Genomic DNA, 22,226 nt, shown 5'->3' with positions numbered 1-22,226 from the left:
GTGAAATAATAACTCATCAGTTGTTGATTTTAGATTTGCGAATGAACATGTACACTTCTGGGTCATTTTTATTTATTTTTTGCTGAGTCTGAATAAATTTTCATGACCTTTGAGTCATATTTTGTGACCAAGACGAGTACCGATTTTAATATAAATATCATTAATATTTGGATGCCTGCTCAAAAGAAGAATTATAGTTATGTTATGACAACTAGTAATTATTTCTTCTTGCTGCAAGCAAATCAACATTCTTGGGACAAATTCAGCTCTCCCAGAGTTCCGAGCACACAAACCTCTTTTGTCACGTTTGCATGCAAATGAAGCCGATTGCAATGCTGTTCCTCAAGCTAAAGGATAAATGAATGTGATCATATTAGCATAGTGGCTGCGTAGATACCAAAGATTTGTGGGAAAGCGCAGTAGGCTGAATAATTAAAGGTCATTCCTCATTAAGACATATGAAATCATTACGACATAGCACTGAGGTTGCACGTGGTTAAAATATCCTCATCAGCACCACGGATGGAATGTCTCACACATATTTTATTCCTGTAGTTCACATGTTTTTGTTTTTTTTTACCTCCCCGCCCCCCATGATAGCAGTGCGTAATTACATCTTATTTTTTTTCTAATCTAAAATGTGGAATGCACTTTTATGTGCTGATACTGGCAATATCCTTTCTCCATAATTGGCTGGCTGCTGTGAGATGCCGCGCATGTTTGTGTGTCCCTGTGCGTGTGTTGCACCCTTTTTAATAACCACCTGCACTTGCTCAAAAAGCAAGTCACACACTTGAGATGCAGAAAATGAAGGCTTGAAAGTGCATTCAAAGCTTAAGATGCGCCGTGCCCTTGCCCGCCGACACGGGAATTTTGGTCCCTGCCAATTAAATAATTTAGTAAAATTGCCGTATGGATAAAATGGCGGAAAGTGGGATGCAGAGCAATCAATGGTTTGATCAACACATAAAGTTCCGTGTTGAGCTGTGTAAATCCTCGTCACGCTTCCTTCCTTCCTCAATGACCCCTGCAGGCCATGGAGGGAGGAAGTGGAGGATGTCAAGCATCAACTGCAGATTGAGCGCCAGTTCCCCCTGCATCCTTTTGTTTTATCTTTAGAGCCAGATGCAATTTAGGCTGTTACACGCCAGCTTTGCTGCGACTTCAAACTTTATTGCTTGCAGGCTTTGGACATCTGTAACAAAATAGTCCAGAGAAACACAAACAGCCTATATAAGAAAGAGAAGTGGAGAGCCAATGCAAAGTTTTAACAAGGATGACCTCCACCAAGGCTCAATTGTTAAGCAAAGTTAATTTTTGAAATAGAAATAAATTTAAAATAAATTTAAAATACAAATAAATAAATAAAATGTATTTATAATAAATAAAACAAATTAATTACTTTTCTTCTGTGTATTTACTTTCCAAACAAACACATTCACATTTTCCTCTTTTTAACTTTCTTGACCACAACACACCACACGCATCTTTCTAATAATTTGGCCTTGGGAGAGGTCAGCTCACTTTGATTCTTGTTGTCAACCCTGCAAACACATTCTTTTTCTCTGTAATGAGAAACTGCGGGACGCATAAAACAACAAGAAATTGTCAAAATCCGCACAGAGGTCTACTTTCAAAGTGATTAAAAGTACAGAAGTTACCATGTGTGCTCCATGTGACGTGTTAACAGCGTGTAAAGCTAATTTCACAGCTTGGAGGTGCTAAGAAGATCTGTAATGTCAGAGTTGTGGAAGATCATGCTCTGTATAAGACCCCACAAAATCAGAATGAGGAGAGGGAATAAAATATTTTCACGTGATATAAGGATATAATATAACAAAAGGAATGAGGGGAGCTGATTCGATGGCAGAGAATAAAATCAGCTATGTTCACACCCACAATGACGCAAACCCCCGTTTTACCGGTGGCTGTTTATAAAAATGCCACACAGCGACCATGTCAAATCTGCACTGGACAATTCAAACAAAATAACAAAATCAAATTTTCAATTGAGATAAAAATTAAAATGAAACCGCAAATTATAGGAAAAATACTTTTATTGTAATTCTGCAAGCCAAAATTAAATGCCCAACTCCTCTACTCAGTTTTATAAAAATTAGTCCAGTTATTTTTGCATAATCCTCTAAACACATGAGGCTGACAAAAAAACATAACCTCCTTGGTGGAGGTAATAAAAGGCAGATGGTCTGTGTTTTGGGTTGGTCAGGTCAGCACTCAGCAGGTTAAGGCAAAAAAAAAAAAGGCTCATCTATAACCATCGGGCAAGCTGTTTACCGTGGCGAAGGATTAGGGGGCGGCACACATTCTGTATTTCACCAGGATTTATCTCAAAGTGGATTGCTCATAAGCCTCTCATAAATAATTTCCAAATGATGGTAGTTGTGCCATTTGCTATGTGAGCCCACATGACCTTCAGTCAGTCGTCCTCCATGTTGTTCCAAAACAGCTGTTTCCATTTAGTAAAAAAAAAAAAAAAGAGATACAAAGAGACAGAGTGTCTCTTTTGAAAAAGTCTGAATAAAAGAAAATGGAAAAAAAATGGCAGCCCATGTGACAAGCACCTAAATGTTCCCGCAATTAAAAAAAAAAAATCGGTTAAACCAGTTCACAGATTTTTTTTCACCATATATTTTTTATAATTCTCTTTATTTACATTAGTTTGTTAAATTTAGTTTGACCGTAAAATAAGTGCCAAGCGGGGACTCAGCGGGATGATGTATTTGATATAAAGTTAATTGGCTAAATTTAAGTGAGCCATGAATATGAGTGTTAATTACGTTATGTTCCTGCGGAGCATAAAATATTCTTTAAAGTGCGAGTACAAGTGAGGACGGTTATTTGTGTCCCCGCAACTTCTTCTGCGTATGTTCACACTTTATATTCAGCAATGTGCTGTGACAGGAGTCTTTTTTTACCACCCAATCTCCATCACCAGGAAATAATTGCCTCTTCTGCCAGCCATGATTAAAAATATTAATATCATTTAGCACACACGGTGCATGGAAAAAAAAAATCATCTAACATAATGAAGCGCGATGTATTTTTAGCCGCCGAGCCTCATGCAGATTCATTTGAAATGAGATTCCAACTGAAGGCCACGCTTGTGACTGTAAACAACTTGACCTTGAGTGGACCACTTCATTCATTCAAGTCGCACAGCTATAAATGGAGAGGACACGTCACTTTCATCACAAGTGACATCGTCTCCTGAACTAAGGACGGGATGTTTTTCATGCACCTTTGTTGTCTTGGCAACCACGGGTCATCTGCTGTGCAATTCAAATGCGACATTGAAAAAGAATGAATAAAATTACAAGGACTTCTCTGCTAAGAAATCATTTCAAATGAGTGAAAGGTTCCATAGCAGGCAGCGATGCAACTAGGCGAAAATGACAGGCGGCTGCTGTTCCCCTTTCTGTTTTTTTAAAAATTAAGAAATTGATTAAAAATAAATAAGTAATTAAAAAATAAATAAATTAATTAAAAAATTTGATAAAAATAAAAAATAAATAAATAAAAAATAAAAAATGTAAAAAATATAAAAGAAAAAAAGAAAAAAAGAAAAAAAGAAAAAAGTAAATATAACATTAGCAGTAAATGTTGGGGGAGCATAAAAAAAATCCTCCCTTCAAGTGCAATAATCACCTAGCCCAGCAATGTTATGAGCAAAGAGAAAGAATTTGAAAGCAACTACAATTCAGTCAGAGGGCATGTGAAAAGTGGAAGTCGAAGTCATCTTATCTGTCACTGGGAAGCTCTGCTTCTAATATGAAAGGAACGCGGAGGCGGTTATCATTCCCAGTGAGGAACATCATTAATCGTCAGCATCCGGCTGCAAAACAACGTTGTGAACACGCTCACGTAGCCGTGCATGCAGCACCTTTAGTTGCAATCGGCAACAGACGGGGGCGTCGCCTCAGCTACGTCGTTAATATTCATTGTAGCGTTTCTCCGCTGCGGGCGGAAAGACTTGAAAATGACTTTGAAATCAACTCCTCTTTTAGTGTTACGTCTGCGCTCCAAGGAAGATTCCAGATGGGGAATCTGTGCACTTAACTTCTCATCAAGTTGGAGTCTTGTCAGTGGATTGGAGTTCCAGGCCGCACGCATCAAGCGTGCAATCATCGAGATAGCGTACGCATCCTCCAGGGAAGTTTGAGGTCTGGTTCTACCTTCTTTCATTGTCTGAGGCCCTCTGTAAACCTTTTGATGGAAGTCAAGGCAAACAATTTCACTTCAGAGCCTAAGAAACACACAACCATCAAATCGTTGAGGCTTCCAAGCTTGAAGCAGCAAAAAAAACATTTTTTAGCATCGCAAAGCTGATGTTGGACAAACAGTAAGGGCTCAGAACAGTGCCCTGAGGAACTCACAAAAACTGCAAACACCTGGATGTAACTGAGTTTTGCAGATATTGTTTCACAAAAATAACTTTTTTAATTAGAAGAATCAAGCTAGCAGTTGGCCTAAGACTCGAAATGATCTTAAGTGTTGCTAATGTGTTTTTGCTGACATTCAATCCCTGAGGTTGTCAACACCACTGGGCTCTTTAGTGACTGATAGACACTGGCCAGCAGTGGATGGCCACACACACACTAAGAGCTCCTCACACTTTCTGGTTATGGCATGCTGCCGCAAGAATAGAAAGAAAGTCATGGCTTGTTATCTCATTGCAGCTCCCCCCCCCCCACCTCCTTCTGTGCACATGAGCCATATCTGCAGCTTTGAAGTCTGAGCCGCTGGCGATGTCTCAAGCCCGGCCGGCATCAACCAAGCGCCTCTTCGTTAAAATCCTTGAGCTGCTTATAATTACGAGCTCTGTTGGGTGGCTGGCGGGACAATGCACATGACATCAACACCACCACCACCACCGAGGTTGAAACAAGACAAGAGGATCACGATCAAGGAACATTGCACGAAAACTGATCGAATCAATCAGTCGTCAAGATGATCTTGTGCAACGTCACGGGAAAACTCAAACCTTTTGTTTTCTGAGTTTGGTCATGTGACATTCCCAAGCTCCCATCAATTTCAGTCATTGGACACAGTGGGGCACTTTAAACAACTAAGCAGAAGATCAATAAATAAGCTCATGTTATATATATTTTTTTATTCTGGGTAAATATCTAAGATCTGTTTCTTGGGGTTCCTGTCAGTCTGCTTCTATTTATAAGTTGCAACCATAACGATCTCTGCATTCTCCCCTTTGTGGAGGAAACAGAGACAGACGTACTGTACATTCTGTCACCGAGCATTTCTCGGCAGACCCAAAGAATAGCAGGAAAATGCGGGGAAGTATTTTTTTTCCCACAAATGTCGTTAAAAGCAATGACTGGTGGTGAAATGACAAAATGATAAATTGAAAAGTTTTCACACAAAACCACCAGACATAGCTTGTCGACTCGACGGTAGTTGCAGGTAAGAACCGTTTAACCTGCGAGGGAAGATGTGGTTGTTTTTGACATTTTCTTTTTCTTCTATCGGATTCTTTGGCACGCCCTAATTGCTCCCGCAGGGAGCAATCCCGCCGTTCCACCTAAACGGCGGCCGTTGTGGGTTTTCCGAGGATGTTTAGAGTCACTGCTCCGTGGGAACTTTTGAATTGGCAGCATGTGTGTGTTGGGGGAAAGTTGGTGGGGAGTACAAATCGTTGCACACTAAAATGGTGATCAGGTGCCATTAGGGATTTGGACTTTTTAATAAATACACACACACACACATTTTCCCTAGCAACCGCCACCTGTTCAGCCGCCGCCTAGCTATTCCCTTGGTTGTCATGGCAGCGAAATACGCACTTCGCGCCCTCAAAACTAGATCCAGGCTGGTTAAAAAAAAATAAAAAATAGAAAGGTTTGCTATGATCCTTGAGATATTTTCACAAAAGCTTGTCATTACCTGAAAACTGGGGGAAAAAAATGAACGGAAGCTTGACATCCTGTTCATTGTGGGGGAAGAAAACCATCTTGTCTTTCTGAGAAAAAAATTGGTGTCCTTTAAAATGTGAAAAAGCATTTTCTTTACATTGCGAGAAAAAATGTCTCCTTTAATGGGGTTCTTTGTTATTTTTTTCTTCTCAATCTGACCTTGTATTTGATGTTTCTCGGAGCTCCTTAAAGGATTCGTAGAGGATGAGCCATAAAAGCAAGGCCAAGGCACGAATGCGAAATAACAATGTTTCTCAATGCCAGAGCAAGGTTGAAGAGCTGAAGGCCCAATCTGTCACGTTCGGCTCATTAAGACATCACAAACTGCTTTTAGATGCGTTTATAAATTCAAGCCGATTTATTTTATGCTTGTTTTCCCTCGCAGGGCATCCAGTAGTTAATTAACGGCACGTAGAGCGGCGGAAAATTAAGACTTGTGTCAACAAGATGCAACAATAGTAGAGATGGCAACTGCATAACTCGATTTTTTTTTTTTTAATGAAAGCTATCATACAACAAACATACAAACCTTGATGTAAATGGACAACTCAAAAAAAAAATATATATATATATATATATTACAGTATCTTGTTAATAAAAAACGGTAGATTTTTCCTCCCACACGCTGCGATTATGTTTGAAGATAGTATCACCTCCTTCTTAGCGCGACAAAGTTAATTCATATTGTATAAATTACACGTTAACATTGTTACTTTTTCCTTCTCTCTTGTTTTTTTTTTTTTAACAAAGGCATATTGTTAGCTGTTTAATAACATGAGCCGGTTGTTGTTACCATGACAACCAAATCTCTCTGTTTTCCGCCCAAAGCCAGTCAATAATAATGTCATATTTGGCCCACAATATTTGATCCACCTGCGCAATCTAATGATATCAAATTTTTTTGCTATCAAAAAAAAAATAACCTTTGCTATTTCATCTTGAAATCGAATTTACTCACAGCAATCCAAGCCAAACTCTTACATTAGTTTCACAAGAGCCGAACAGACAATATTATTCATATTTTCATGTTTACAGCAACAATGCTAATATGTCACAAATATATAAGAATGAAACAATTTGAGGGGTAAAAAAGAACTAAAAAGTACAAAGTGTAAACCTCTTCTTTTGATGCGAGAGCCCCTGGGAGAGCATGATGTGAACTTGCTTGTTTACATTTGCGGAGGAAGCAAGAAGAAAAAAAACAAAGAAAAGGACAGGTGAAATGAAAGCAGACATTCACAGGCTCTAATGAGAGCTGAAAGAGAAGTAATCTAATTAAGCTTTTCCTATTCCCGAACTGGCTTTCTTCACTGTTACATAAGAACTCTTTGTTAGCTTCCTACAAACAATCTCTACTTCCTTTTTGTGTGCCGCAGTGAGAACGGAGGAGCTCCCAAAAAAAATCTTCTTTTCTTCTTTGCCATTTTCTTCATTTTCCTTGATGCTGTAAGAATGTCTGCGGCGTGGGGCTAACAAATGCAACTCAATAAGAAGCTTTGCTGAGCATTTTTGAAAGTCACTTTGAAAGTCTTACATAAGCCAGTGAAAATATGCATTAATAATATTGGTGGTAATGCGTTAAACTTTATATGTGACTAACTGGGTCACTGACAAACTGGTTGACGAACCGACCAACCAACCAACTGACTGACCGACCAGCCACCGACCAACCAACCAACCAACCAACCAACCAACCAACCAACCAACCAACCAACCAACCAACCAACCAGTTGACTGATCGACCAACGATCTCTAACTGACTGACTAACCCCTTTAAGTGGCTGACTGACTACTTATTGACTAGCTGGCCAACTCATTCTCTCCTTCACTAACTGCCCGACTACCTACTACACACTGACTGACCTTTCTAGAGGTGTGCAACACTAATTAACCCTCGTGTGTTAATAGTTTTATGAGATCTTGGAGTATCATTGTCTAGAAGAGCTGACACAATCCCCTCGAATTAATACGACTAAATAGTGACTCACTGGTCATATGCCAATGACTGTACAACACCTCAAGAAGCTTCTTCAAATCACTCTACATTGAGCCTGAAGTGTTTCATAACACAAATGGGATTCAGACACATCAAGCAGGCAGGCGGCTATCATCTCAAAGACGATGATAATTACTTTCAGAGTAATTACATCTGCTATCATTGCTGACTGCCGAGACAATCTGTGTGTTTGTGAGTGTGCGCTTACTGACAAAATCAAATTACTCGCAGAATCAACAACCGCTCTCTAATGCTGGCGGGTTGGTTCCCCCGTGGATGAAACGGAGCCTCCGCATGGTCGTCCCACATCCTCACAACACAATTGAGTCCCTTGTGTAGCTTAGGAGTTAGATTGTTGATGAGCTCCGGTTTTCAATCGACACCAGAAGAAAGGTGCGATCGGAACTGAGCTAGCTTGGCCATGCTACGTGCCACGCGACATTAATAGAATGCCTATACTGTACTATCAGCAAACAGTCCAATAGCATGATGAGCTTAATAGCTTGTTGAGAATGAAAGGACACTCGAGTAGAAGACAGAAGAATTATGCTATAATTGAGTGTTATCTTATTTTAGTTTGTGTCGTCCATTTTGAACATTAGCTTTTGTTTTTAGATGCGTATCAAAATGGTGAACAGAATAAATCACTGACTAACAGACCAGGTAATCAACCTAGCTAGCTAGCATACTGGTAAACAAACTAACTGACTTACACACAGGCAAACGAACGAACAAACAAACAAGACTGAGTGACTGAACAACATTCAAATTATCGCTGACAGGCAGACAAACTGACCCAATAAACCAAACAACTGAACCGAGTGATCGACTGACAGCCAGTCAGTCAATCAGTGAAGCAATTTGGCAGCCAAACGAGCAAAAATGGCTGACTGAGGGTTGCGGGGACAAACTGCGTGTCCTTGAGGCTAGAACAGGCCAACAAGCAGGTGCGCCACATTAGAATGTACACACACGACATCAGTGTTGGGTCAGCGACCACGCGTCGCCCTCGTGTCACGTATCATCCTTCAAAGCGACCTTCTGTGGCCGCATCGTCGCTGCTTCCCTGCCACATCCTTTCTGTTTTCTAATTAGCACGTGGCGCTCCGACCTCCCATGTAATCATATCTCAACGAGTCTGCCGGCGACGTGACTGTTCTTTTTTGCAGTCATCGGCCCTCAGGTGGCTTCAAGAGCCATCGGATCTTGGCAGCTTTCCCCGCGCATCAAGCTCTGAACACATGTTGGAGCATGTGACTGTTGAGATCTGCGTAAAGAGGTCAGTCAGATCAGACATAGGCTGAGTCTCACTGGCTTCATTAAGTACAAGTCATCAGTCGGACAAGCTGAGGAAAGATCGGTACGCATAACGGTTAGCCAACTTATTGCAGGGTACCTCGAACACAAAATATGCATTCCAAACAAAAATGCATGAATTATTCCTACTCATAAATTTGGAATAAATCAAACCCAAAATTGCTTCCACTCAACTTTAGAGCAAAATAATAGTCAGGATGATCAAATAAACAATTTCAAAAACCCGTTAAAAGTGATGAATGAGTATTGACAAGTTTAGATAAGCATTTGAGAGCAAACATGAAAAGAGAAACTCTCAGTCTGATGTATCATCTGCCAAACAGCGATAGGAGATATTTTGTGTGATTCTGAGCCAGCAGAGGTCACAAAATATGTCATTGCATAACGTTGGCCTACTTAGATATTCACACAGTCGTGGCCATCATTGGAAAATATGTTTTAATAGCTAGTTGATGCTTATCATTTTGTTTTCACTAGTTTTCTGAAGCTGAGCCGTGATTGGTTGTGACCTGTGACGTCATCTTCATAGCAAGTAGCAAAATGGCCGCCTCATTCAAAAGGCTAAAAACAGGTGGATTTTTCCTGTTTAATTCCGTAATAATAATAATAATAATAATAAATTATATTTATAACGCACTTTACATTTGGGGGAATCTCAAAGTGCTACATGGCAGATAAAAAACAAGAAAACAAAACAAGGACAAGTTTAGAACAACTGGACGACAACCAAGATATGAGAAAAATTACGGAAATGCTAAGGTAAAGAGGTGAGTTTTAAGTCCAGTTTTGAAAGTGTCAGTGGATTGGGGTGCTCTTAGGTGGTCGGGGAGGGAGTTCCACAGTGTAGGGGCTGTATAGCAGAAGGCTCGGTCGCCCATGGTGCGCAGCTTGGTTTTAGGAACGTGGAGAAGGTGAGAATTGGATGAGCGGAGGCTTCGGGTGGCAGGTTTTGGGGCAAGGAGTTCTTTGAGGTATGGGGGAGCATGTCCAAGGATACAATGGTGAGTGAGGAGGGCGATCTTATAATCAATTCGGAATTTGATGGGGAGCCAGTGCAGAGAACGGAGGATGGGTGTGATGTGATTGCTTTTCCGCACCCCCATCAGGATCCTAGCAGCGCTGTTTTGAATGTACTGAAGCCTCTGGAGGCTCTTGCTAGGGATCCCGATGAGGAGTGCGTTACAATAGTCTATCCTTGAGGAGACAAAGGCGTGGACAAGTTTCTCAGCATCCGTCAGGGTAAGTGTGGGGCGGAGTTTGGAGATATTTCTGAGGTGGAAGAAAGAGGTTTTGCAGATGTGTTTTATGTGTGACTCAAGGTTGAGTTGAGGGTCCAGTTTCACACCCAGGTTGGTGACAGTGGCTGAGAGGGGAATAGTGAGACCGGCGAATAAGATGCTTGTTATTGGGCAGGTGTGGATCTGATGGGGAGTGCCAATTAATATGGCTTGGGTTTTGTCACTGTTAACTTGCAGGAAGCTGAGATTCATCCACGCCTTTATCTCCTCCAGACACAGGGAGAGGATGGATGAGGGAGATGGAGAAGGCTGGGTTATGGAGGGCGGGGGGTCAAGTTTGAGGTATAGCTGGGTGTCGTCCGCATAACAATGAAATGAGATGCCGAACTTCCTGATTATATTGCCGAGGGGTAGTATGTAGAGAGTGAAGAGGGTAGGACCGAGTACAGATCCCTGGGGGACACCGGAGGTGACAGTGTGAGTGTCGGATTTTTTTCCCCCCAGGGAAACGTACTCGGTCCGGTTTGAGAGGTAGGACTGAAGCCAGGTTAGAGCAGTGCCAGAGAATCCAGTGGAGTGAAGCTGGTTAAGGAGGATATTGTGGTGGACAGTGTCAAATGCAGCGGACAGATCCAGCAGGATGAGAAGTGACGGGGAGCCTGCATCGGCAGCCATGAGAAGGTCGTTGGTGACCCTAACAAGTGCTGTTTCAGTGCTGTGGCCAGAGCGGAACCCGGATTGAAATTTCTCAGCGATGTTATTGCGGGTAAGATGAGTGTGAAGTTGGGCAGCTACCACTTTTTCCAGAACCTTGGAGAGGAACGGGAGTTTAGATATTGGTCTGTAGTTGGCAAGGTTGTCCGGGTCAAGTGAGGGTTTTTTGAGCAGGGGGTTAATAATGGCAGTCTTCAGTGCAGGGGGTACAGAGCCAGACTGGAGTGAGAGGTTGATGACATTGGTTATTAGGGGACTAATGGCTGAGGTTTGTTGTTTAATGAGGGCTGTGGGGAAAGGGTCCAGGGCACATGTGGAGGGTTTCATCTTTTTGATGATGTCCTCTACCTCCGACTGCAAGATAGGAGAGAAGCAGCGGAGAGGCTGGACTGTCCCGGGTGGAAGGAAGGGGGGAGGAGGTGAAGTGGTGGGGCCAGAAGAGGAGAGGAGCTGGGTGCGGATGTTGTTAACCTTAGCGGTAAAAAAGGTCATAAAGTTATTGGACACTACCTCTGAGGATTCTGTTGGAGTGGTGTGAGGTGGTTTGAGAAAGTGGTTAATGGTTGAAAAGAGTTGTTTTGAGTTTCCAGGGGTATTGTTTATGATATTGGAATAGAACTGAGCACGTGCAGTCCCAAGGGCTTTTGAGTAGGCCTTCTGGTGTTCTTTGTAGGCCTGTTTGTGCACGGTCAGTCCTGAGGCTTTAAGACGACGCTCCAGGATGCGCCCAGTTGACTTCAACAGACGCAGCTCACTGGTGTACCAGGGGGCTGAGTGTGAAAAAGTGACTGTTTTGGTTTTTTGGGGGGCATGGATACTTAGAAGTTTGGCCAAAGAGTTATTGTAATAGTCCACTGCCTTGCTGACTGATGTAAAGGTTGCAGAGGAGGAGGAGAGAAACTGGAGGTCCTGTGCTATAGTGTCTTGATTGATGTTTTTGAAATTTCTGAATGAGATTTGCCGCTTGGGTTTGGAGTGGGGGCGTGGGAAAGGAAGTTCCATTTGAATAAGTTTGTGGTCGGACACACCGACCTCGAGAACTTGCAGGTTGCTTATTGCCGATGAGGAGATGACAAGGTCAAGTGTATGCCCTTTGTCATGTGTGGGGACATTTACATATTGGGTGAGGTGTAAACAGTCCAATAGTTGCAACAGGTCAGAGGCAGGGGGGCTGGAGGGGGTGTCGACGTGGACGTTAACATCACCCAGTATGATTAGATTAGAGGAAGTGGAGGTACAGAGGGTAGTGAGTAGATCGTGTAGTTCTGGAATGAAAGAGGAGTTTGGTTTAGGAGGGCGGTAAATAAGTAAAACTGTGATGGGATATGGAGGTTTACATTTGAATGCAAGGGATTCGAATGAGGAGTGATCAGGTAGAGGGAGGGGGGACAGCTCTAGATCAAGACGGTGGAGTACAGCCAGGCCACCGCCACGGCCAATGCTGCGAGGTTTAGTTATGTATCTATAACCAGAGGGACAGGCTTCATTGAGGGATTGATAGACATCAGGTGGTTGCCAGGTCTCAGTCAGGCACATTATGTCTAGGCCTTTGTCCAGGATGAGGTCGTGAATAAATGATGATTTACGGGTGAGTGCTTGGATGTTGAGGAGATCCATTTTGATTGTGGCTGTGGGGCTGTGTTTAGGTAGGGGGCGAAGTAGAGAGAAATCCACTCCACGTTTTCTGTGCCGCATGCAGTGCAGTCCACTCTGGGTTGGAGTAAGATCCACTCCGTGTTGCTGTCCGTTCCGTACTGAAGAAATTAACACTCCGTGTTTTCCCGGCGACCCGGTGTCCGTCTTGTGTCGGAGTCCGCTCCGTGTAGGAGTATAGTCCGCACCATGTTTTCCAGGCCACCTGGAGTACTGCAGCCCCGCATGCTTGCTAAGATAAGTTCCAAGTGCGCCAGGTATCTGATGACGTGTTTTACTTGCGACGGGGTGTCGGGCGCAGGAGGAGCAGATGGATGGTACACTGTTATGGACGGGTTGGGAGAAAACAAAGTTACGACGGGTGCTTCTGTGGATGTAACGTGGTCTGCGGAGAAGTCCAAGTTGTTTGATGACTGAGACACACCCTGGAATGGTGTGATTACTCAGCTCCAGCAAGCGGGGGATGGAGTAAGTTAATATAGTGCCGGTTGGAGAACACTGAACTTGAGTGTTAGCCATTGGCTAGCCTAGCCAGGATGCCTTGGCGGGGGGGTGGTGGGGTGGGCGCGCCGTAGTAGGTAGCCGGCTCTGTGGAGGTTCGCCGCGGTCCAGGCGCACTGCACACTAAAACTAGAAGCTAAAAACTAAACTTAATAATGGCTAAAAAATAAATAAATAAAAACACTAAAACTAGACTAATTCTGGTGGAGAAGCGGCGAACAAGCAGCGCCAGCGTCCTCTCCCCAGATTACTTCCGCCTTGGTCCACACGCAGCTGAACAATCAGGAAGTAAAGGAAACATTCACATGATTTCAAAGCTGTTGTTTTATATTTTTACTTTGTATGGCTTTAATGACACAAATCTATGAATGTACTTTACTAGGGCAAACAATAAAGGGCTAAAGATAACGACTCAATCGCAGCCATTTCTCTTTTCTATGCTTGACCAACAAAACTGCGGCATTTCTTTTTTTAGCCATTAGTTGGCTTTGTGGAGCAGACCACTTTATCTTGCTCCTTTGTGTTGTCTCAAATTAGGACAAAAAAGTGGGATAGTTGAACATTGTGGTTGCTGGGGACAAAACCGCATGTCCAAAAGGGGTTGGAAAGAGACATTTAATGACATCCCGGGAGAAGACTGCAAGATGACCCTGACATCGAAGCCAAGGAGGATGCTTCGTCCATGCCGGACATTTAGCACTTTCCTCCTCTTCTTCACTCTGTGACATTTATACCTAAATTTATTCCTTGAGTTTTTTCATACTTGTCCATCCTTTCCTCTCCTTCCATTCTCCCTCTTTCAGAATTTATCCCATCCTTCATTCCATCCATCCTTCCCGACCCCATGAAAACAATCGAGCAGGGCACAGCAGTCAAGGCGACACATATAACATCCCTGACGGCATTTTTATCGACTTGTGGAAGTGAGACGACTTCATTTTCCGTGTATGGGTCGGATGTTAGTTGTACCCCGCGAGGAGTAAAGGTCAACAGTCAAAAGCCTGTGCCGTTAGCCTCTTGTCAGATTTACAAGGGGGCAGAGTTGCGTTTTGCCCACGCAGCAGATTACGAAGACCGGGATGCGACCTCCATTGGTATCTTCCGGTCTTGTCAACTTTCCTTCAAACTGGCTTGGGATTTTATTTTGTTGGCCAAACATTTGCATTAAGCACTATTGGAATTTATGAAAACGTTAAACATCCACTTCATGAACCCCAGAAAAAAAAAAGCACATGAAAACAGTGATGCCATTAAACGGCCGTCACGTTGAGTTTAATGAGACGAGCGGCCTTTCGCAAATGTTTGCCGTTAATCTCAGCGAATCGTCAAAACTTTTGCCTTCTTCAATTCCTCCTTTCCTTTCAACGTGTTATCTTGTTAGCAAGACGCTCTCCTTTCACGCTATCTTTAGCTTCGCCTGTGATTCTTCCGCTTCTCATGACTCACCAAGCAACACGCACTGGGGTTTATTAATGCTTTTACTAAAATAGCAATAACGGCAGCGGCAACCTGCCGTGGCAAGAGGGCGAGGTGGGTAGAAATGATGTCACCCCTCCCCGTGTTACTGATCCCTTTTCCGCCCACTCGCAAACTTCAAATTAAAGCGCATGAACTGTTTCTCAGGTTTCATTTTAATTTAATTTGATTCCCCAGCCACTGATGGAAAGTATGAATCAGTATCGAGGACGTGCCCAACTAGCGTCCCGGCTCATTTGTGAAATGTGACATCATCAGACCCGTCGAGGCGTTGGGCTCCTCGTTGGTTATTCTTCGGTAATAAGCCGAGTGGAGGTGGCCGTAATGAAGCGGCTTCCCGCCGGGTAATGAAAGATCCGCGTCTGATGCGAAGGGCAGCCGGGCGATCACGAAGGCCATTAGAGGGGAGCGGCTAAAGCGTTGTCGACTCCAAAAAATGGAGCGAAATGTTTAAAAATAAAAGAGAAAAAGAAATAAGGAGGATCTGACATGGGAATGAGCATGAGCAGTTTTTTTTTCTGTCAAATTTTCATCAGTATCTTAACTTTATTTAATTTAGTGAGTTTTATACACACCAACGTATTTAGATTTAATCACGCTCCTAAATCGCTCCAAAAGTGCTACAGGAATTTAACATTATAGCATTTAAGCATTAATTAAATCCTTCAGGCTTCGCTGACGGAAAAAAAAAAAAAAATGGAAACGCAAAGCAACTTGTAATTGCTGTAACTTACTTATTTATTTTCTGTATCTTTTTCGCTGAGGGACGCAATGCAGGGCTGGACTCGGTGAAAACTTCCTGCAGTGAAGCAAATCATTTTCATTTCGATTTCGAGTGGCGCTGAGGCTTGAAGAGTTCCATTAACTCCCGCCTTTTGATTTGCTCTGCCAACGTTGTTGTACTCCATTTAAAGATGATTCAAAAGTGCTTGCCTGTTGACTCCACCTCAGCTAAACTCAAGCTGTGATTTTGTGTTTTATTTATTTTTTTCATAATTTTACTGATAAATACTGAGGTGCCGATTGACAAGAAGAAGTCAAGACGACCACCGCTAAGTTTCCTCCCCCCTCAAACAACTTTTAACGAGAACCATTTAACCGCGAGAGCGTAGCAGGGCGGCAGCGCCGCGTGACAATTAGCGGCGTGAAATTCCACATTTCAACGCTTATAACATCAAAGCTGACGTTCAATTAGGCATCTCTATTAATACAATTTTTAGTTGGTTCTATCTCCTGTCAGTACGCCATATACTGTCAGTATATTTCATATGATTTCTTTTTGGGTTGAACATATTACTCGGATCTTTGTACAACTTCTCAAAAAAAAAGATAAAAATAGGCCAATAGATTTGATTTAATCGGGAAGCACCGCTACGGGAGGTGTGTGCATGTTTGTGTGCCGTAATACCCTTCTCTGCATTAATCTGGCTTTCCAGTTGTGTGTGTGTAACTTTGGATCAACTAAATTCCAGATTAAAATCATATTTCATTTGCAGTCTTGTTATCAAAATGATTTCCCAGAGTTCACCATCGATGTTTCCCTCGACATTTGTTCCGTCACGAGGATTTCTTTCTTCTCTGCCCTTATTCCAATTTGAGATTCACAGTACAAATCCACAAATGCAAATGTTTTGTGAACGTGTTGATGGAGTTTTACGCCAGTGCTGTTCCTCCAGTTTACTTGGTCTGTGGGTTACTTGTGAGTGACCTTGTTGCACGTCATCCAGTGCTTGAAGCACCGCCTCTGGCTATCAGGAGAGATGAAATGGAATGAACGATCCAAAAGTAACTACGGTTCCTGGCTCACAGATGCCTGTGAGAGTTTGCCTTTGCAAGTAGATTAAGGGACTTGTTTGCCTCTTGATTTGGGAGGGATTAATATAACAGCGTGGACAACTGCAGAGCTTTGTCCACCAACAAAAGTAAAACGGCTTACGTCCTAGACAATACACATACTGTTATGTCCTTACTACTTTCCGGGTTCTGAGGTAGCAAGGAAGGTTCGGGCAACGACGTGATGAATACTGCTTTATTTCTTCAACACCGTCCGTTCACAGGCCGTACATCACAACACTAAACGTCCCCGAAGCTGCCCCTCCCACTCCCGGAGTTTTCCCCCTACGGAACATGCGTTAGCCCAAAATATACAACATCTCCTCCCCCCTTACAATGAACATGCATGAACAACACGGAATTACGCACCTAGAACTAAACATCCCCATAACTCGGGTCAACCGCGAACCTATAAGTCCAAGCGCGCAGGAGCTCGCCGCTCTCTGATAGGATATCTCCTATCTGGGGGCACAGGATCAGCTCCACGGTCGACCAATGGTGAACTTGTTGCAGGAGCTTCTGCAAAGGAAGAAGTCAGAGTCTCTGTCTCATGCGCATCCTCAGCTGGGACTGGTGGCGCGAGTGTGATTGAGTCCTGCACTTGGGAGGGTATGGGAACCGGCGTTTTGACGTGGGCAGAGCTATCAGGAAGATCTTTGAGGGACAGCTCTGCTGGCCCTAACTGAGTCTGCAGGAGTTGATCAACATGTCTTCTCCATACACCATCAGACGTTTGGACAGTATAAGATACTGGTCCCGTTTGCGCAATAACAGTGGCAGGAATCCACTTTGGTTCGCCACGGTAGTTCCTTGCCAACACAGAGTCTCCTGGCTTGAAAACTCTTCCTTTGCCCTCCTGTCCTCTGCACCTAACCTGTTTTTCCTGCTGACCTTGGACAATGTCCTTCATTGCTGAGGGCTTCAAGAGGTCAAACGTGGTGCGCAGGTCTCTCTTTAGCATCAGGCTAGCAGGAGATGTCTTGGTGGTGGCATGCGGACTGTTCCGATAGGTTAGTAGGAAGTGGTGCAGTCTCTGATGTAGTGTTCCTTGTCCTTGTGATGTTTTCAAGGCATGCTTCATGGTTTGAACAAATCTCTCAGCAAGCCCATTTGTTGCGGGGTGGTAGGGGGCCGACTTAATGTGTTGGACACCGTTAGCTTGCAGGAACACTGCCATTTCTTGTGAGACAAATTGGGGTCCATTGTCAGAGACTAGCTGGGCAGGAGATCCAAACCGACTAAACAGTTCCCCTAACTTTTCGATAGTCTTTTCTGCAGTGGTTGATCTCATGATAGCCACCTCTGGCCATTTGCTGTGTGCATCCACAGCAATAAGGAACATCCTGTCCTCCACTGGTCCCGCAAAATCAATGTGCACCCGGTGCCATGGTCCTTGTGGGAATTCCCAGGGGTGAAGAGGCGCTAGTGGAGGATTGTTCCTGACTCGGTGGCATGATGGACAGCTTTTGGCCAACTCTTCAATTTGTTGATCCATGTTCGGCCACCAAAAATAGCTTCTCGCTATTTCTTTCATTCGGACTATTCCGCTGTGTCCCGAATGCAGTTGCTGCAGCACTTTTGAGCGAAGTGACCGTGGTATGACCACCCTCCTACCCCAGAGTAGACACCCAGACTGGACAGACAGTTGCAATCTCCTCCCGAGGAAAGGCTTCAGACTCGCATTATCGCCAGCAGATCGACCCTTAACGACAATGTCCACGACCGCAGATAACTCCGGGTCATTCCGAGTTTCCCTTTTTACCTGCACTGCAGAGACAGGTGCTCTCTCCACCTCCCTGAAGTAGAAAAGGTCCACCGTGTCCGACTCCGGCCTTGTGACAGGCAAGGGCAATCGGGACAAGCCATCCGCATTGCAGTGGAAGTCTGATTTTCGATACCTGATGTCATATGCATGCGCCGACAACAACAAAGCCCACCTCTGCAGTCGGCATGCAGCAAGAGACGGTATTCCAGTGTGCGGACCGAGGATGGTGGTGAGGGGCCGATGGTCCGTCAGGAGCGTAAACTTCCTCCCATATAAGTATTGATGGAATTTCCTAACTCCAAAAACAATGCTCAGTGCCTCTCGTTCCAGTTGAGCATAGTTAGACTCTGTTTTGTTCAATGTCCTCGATGCAAAAGCGATTGGCTTTTCCTCACCACCCGGCAGGACATGAGAGAGAATCGCCCCTACTCCGTAAGGAGAGGCGTCACAGGCGAGCTGCAGTGGAAGTGATGGGTTGAAGTGCGTCAGGACCTTGGACGTAGTCAGCGCTCCTTTAGCCTTTTCAAAAGCCTCCTGACAGCTGGCTGTCCACTTCCACGTTTTGTCTCGGCGTAACAGTTCGTGCAGGGGTTGAAGCAGTGATGACAGATTGGAGATGAAGCGTCCGTAATAGTTCAGCAGACCTAAGAAAGATCGTAGCTGGCTGATGTTTTGGGGTGGGGGCGCGTCCACGACAGCGGCCACTTTTGATGGTGCAGTGTGCAGTCCTTCTGCATCGATCACATGCCCCAGATATTCCACAGATGGCTTGAAGAAGTCACATTTGTCCTTACGGACTCTTAAGCCGTAGTCCTTCAGCCTTTGAAGGGTAGCATCCAAGTTGCGCAGGTGCTCGTCATCGGTAGATCCAGTGCACAGGATATCGTCAAGGTAGCACTGTACCCCAGGCAACCCACTAAGGATCTGATCCATCGCTCGCTGAAAAAGTGCCGGGGCTGACGTGATGCCGAACGGCAGTCTGCAGTATCTGAAGAGACCCTTGTGTGTGTTAATGGTCAACATTTCACGTGACTCTTTTTCTACATGCATTTGTAGGTAAGCCTGACTGAGATCTACCTTACTGAATTTTTGTCCCCCACTCAGTCCAGCAAACAAGTCATCAATTAGGGGAAGTGGATATTGCTCTGCTGCTAACACCGGGTTAAGTGTTACCTTGAAATCTCCACAGGTCCGAATTCCCCCATCTTTTTTTGGTACGGGAACGATGGGTGTGGCCCACTCACTGATGGTCACCGGCTCCAAAACCCCATTCTTGACCAGGGCGTCCAAGTCAGCTTCTACCTTGGATCGGATGGCGTATGGTACTGGTCTAGCTTTCATAAACACAGGCTTGCTACCAGGTTTGACATGTAACTTAACGGTTATATCTTTCATGCTGCCTAATTCATCACGGAAAACCTCTTCGTGTTTCTCGAGTATTTCTTGTAGCGGAGAGGAACGGTGTGACAGTTTCCTTATCGCTTGCCAGTCCAGCCGGATTCCCTGTAGCCATGTACGCCCCATTATGGCAGGATGATTTCCCTTGGTCACATAAAGGGGAAGCCTTTTTGTCCGCCCATGGTACTGAACAGTCACATCCGTCATCCCTTCCATGTGCACTCGATGTCCCGTATATGCCTTAAACACTGTGTCTGATGGACGTAGTGGAAGGTGCCTCATGAGTTTCCTGTAGATCTTGTGTGACACTAGTGATGCCTTTGATCCTGTGTCTATCTGCATTTTCACCACATGTCCCTCCAACTTGGGTTCAGCCCAGTAGCCACCTGAGCTCTCACCTACATTCATCGCTCGTATAGTATTTACAGGCACTTCTTCCTCCGAAGAATCACTATTTCTTCCATCATCATGGCAAACGGTGCGCACATGCCTTTTTTGTTTATATTTCATATTGTCACTTCTGTTCCCAGCCCTTGAGCTTTTGTCCATGTCCTGTTTACTTCGGCACGCCCGCTCTATGTGCCCTCTTTTTCCACAGTTACGACAGTCCATCTCTTTGCACCAGCACGTTGATGCAAGATGTCCAGATCTACCACAGCGAAAACATGGCCCTTGCGTGTTCGGTTTATCATTGTTGAGTTGGTGCACTCTTTCTGTAGCACTTAGTTGCTGGGCCTCCTTTTTCGCCATTTCCATTGTTACACTGATGTTAATGGCCTTCTCCAAAGTCAAGTCACTTTCTGTGAGTAATCTCTTCGGTGCTGCCTCGTTCCTAAGTCCACATACCAGCCTGTCTCTCAAAGTGTCATTTAACACATCCCGGAACTCACAGTGTTCAGCCAGCTTGCGTAGGCCCGCCACAAACTGGGTGACCGACTCGCCCTCTTCTTGGCTGCGTCTGTGAAATCGGAATCTTTCTGCGATTACCAGGGGTTTCGGTGAAAGATGGTTTGCCAGTACATCCACTATTTCTCGGTATGTTTTACTGCCGGGCTTTTCTGGTTGCAGTAGGTCACGTAGCAAGGTAAACGTTTTCGGCCCCATTACACTCAAAAACGTGGGCACCAGCTTCTCCTCCTTTATATCATTAGCCATGGCGAAGTAATCGAAACGCTCAGTATACGAGCCCCATTGTTCAACACTTTCGTCAAAGGGACCAATTGAGCCAATCATTCCGGCCATTACAAGTTCCTGTTTGTATGGCACTGCTTGCCCTACAGACGTCTCCCCTCAGCAGGCCACTCTTCTTTTTTTTCTTCGCCACACTACTCACGACGTTGCCACAGTCCACCAATCCACTCCACCCGTCGAGACGAATCCGGCCAACACGCGTCAGTCCAGACGTCCTCGTCGCCAGTTTTGTTATGTCCTTACTACTTTCCGGGTTCTGAGGTAGCAAGGAAGGTTCGGGCAACGACGTGATGAATACTGCTTTATTTCTTCAACACCGTCCGTTCACAGGCCGTACATCACAACACTAAACGTCCCCGAAGCTGCCCCTCCCACTCCCGGAGTTTTCCCCCTACGGAACATGCGTTAGCCCAAAATATACAACACATACATTTCTTACCTTGGAGCAGAAAAATGCATGCGTTTTGACTTTTTTTACATGACTGTATAGACGTACAAATAGCTACTTTGTATCCAATAATAACGGCAAAAGGCTTTCAAGTTTATTTTACTTTGACATTCGAATAAGGCTTGATGATTTAAGAAAGACAATGATAAATAATATATATAGCTAGCTAGATAGGGGGATTTAAAACAAATTGCTCGCTAGCTAGATAGCTAGCTAGGTAGATAGATAGCGAGATTAAAAAAAATAGATAGCTAGATACTAGATAGCTCGCTAGCTAGCTAGACAGTATGCGTTCCTCGTAACCTCAATTGAATGAATTTACCAACAAATGTGTCAGCTTTGCTTTAAGTAGAAGTGCCTGAAGAGTACAGTTAGAGATAGCATGAAGTTTATCTTTAGTGTGTGTGACCTACTTTCCCCACAAACAATACGTTTATTTTCATTTGCTTGTAGCCGCTTAACCTCGTTGTTGCTGATAGTCAAGCACACGGCTCTTCTATTCTCTCAGTTTGAGCGGCTTTAGACCAACAAGCGGTTAATCAGGTGTGAGTGTTTCGCCCCCCGTTGTAATCAATTCAAGAGCTTTTCCTGCACATTGTCCTTAAAAACACACGAGTAGATCTTGTGTACTTATGAAACGCATTCTGCCTCCAAACATTAGCTGTTTATTCTTTTATCACGTCAGCATAGCCGTCTCACACTTTTATGGGAAAAAAAGTCTCTAAAAAAAGTTGGTGTCGCTAACATGGCA

The 22,226-nt window shown here is 44.1% G+C and overlaps 1 protein-coding gene across 1 annotated transcript; it reads right to left on the bottom strand.

The window, feature by feature from the left end:
- Positions 1–16,855: 16,855 nt before the first annotated feature.
- Positions 16,856–21,447, bottom strand: LOC133152561 (uncharacterized protein K02A2.6-like). The gene has a single exon (XM_061276247.1). The coding sequence runs from the start codon at positions 21,076–21,078 to the stop codon at positions 17,083–17,085; it is 3,996 nt and encodes a 1,331-aa protein (XP_061132231.1). The 5' UTR covers positions 21,079–21,447; the 3' UTR covers positions 16,856–17,082.
- Positions 21,448–22,226: the final 779 nt, after the last annotated feature.

Source organism: Syngnathus typhle, linkage group LG4 (genome assembly GCF_033458585.1).
Source record: "Syngnathus typhle isolate RoL2023-S1 ecotype Sweden linkage group LG4, RoL_Styp_1.0, whole genome shotgun sequence".
In the NCBI taxonomy this organism is placed as follows: Eukaryota; Metazoa; Chordata; class Actinopteri; order Syngnathiformes; family Syngnathidae; genus Syngnathus; species Syngnathus typhle.
This window is presented reverse-complemented; position numbering and strand designations above follow the sequence as displayed.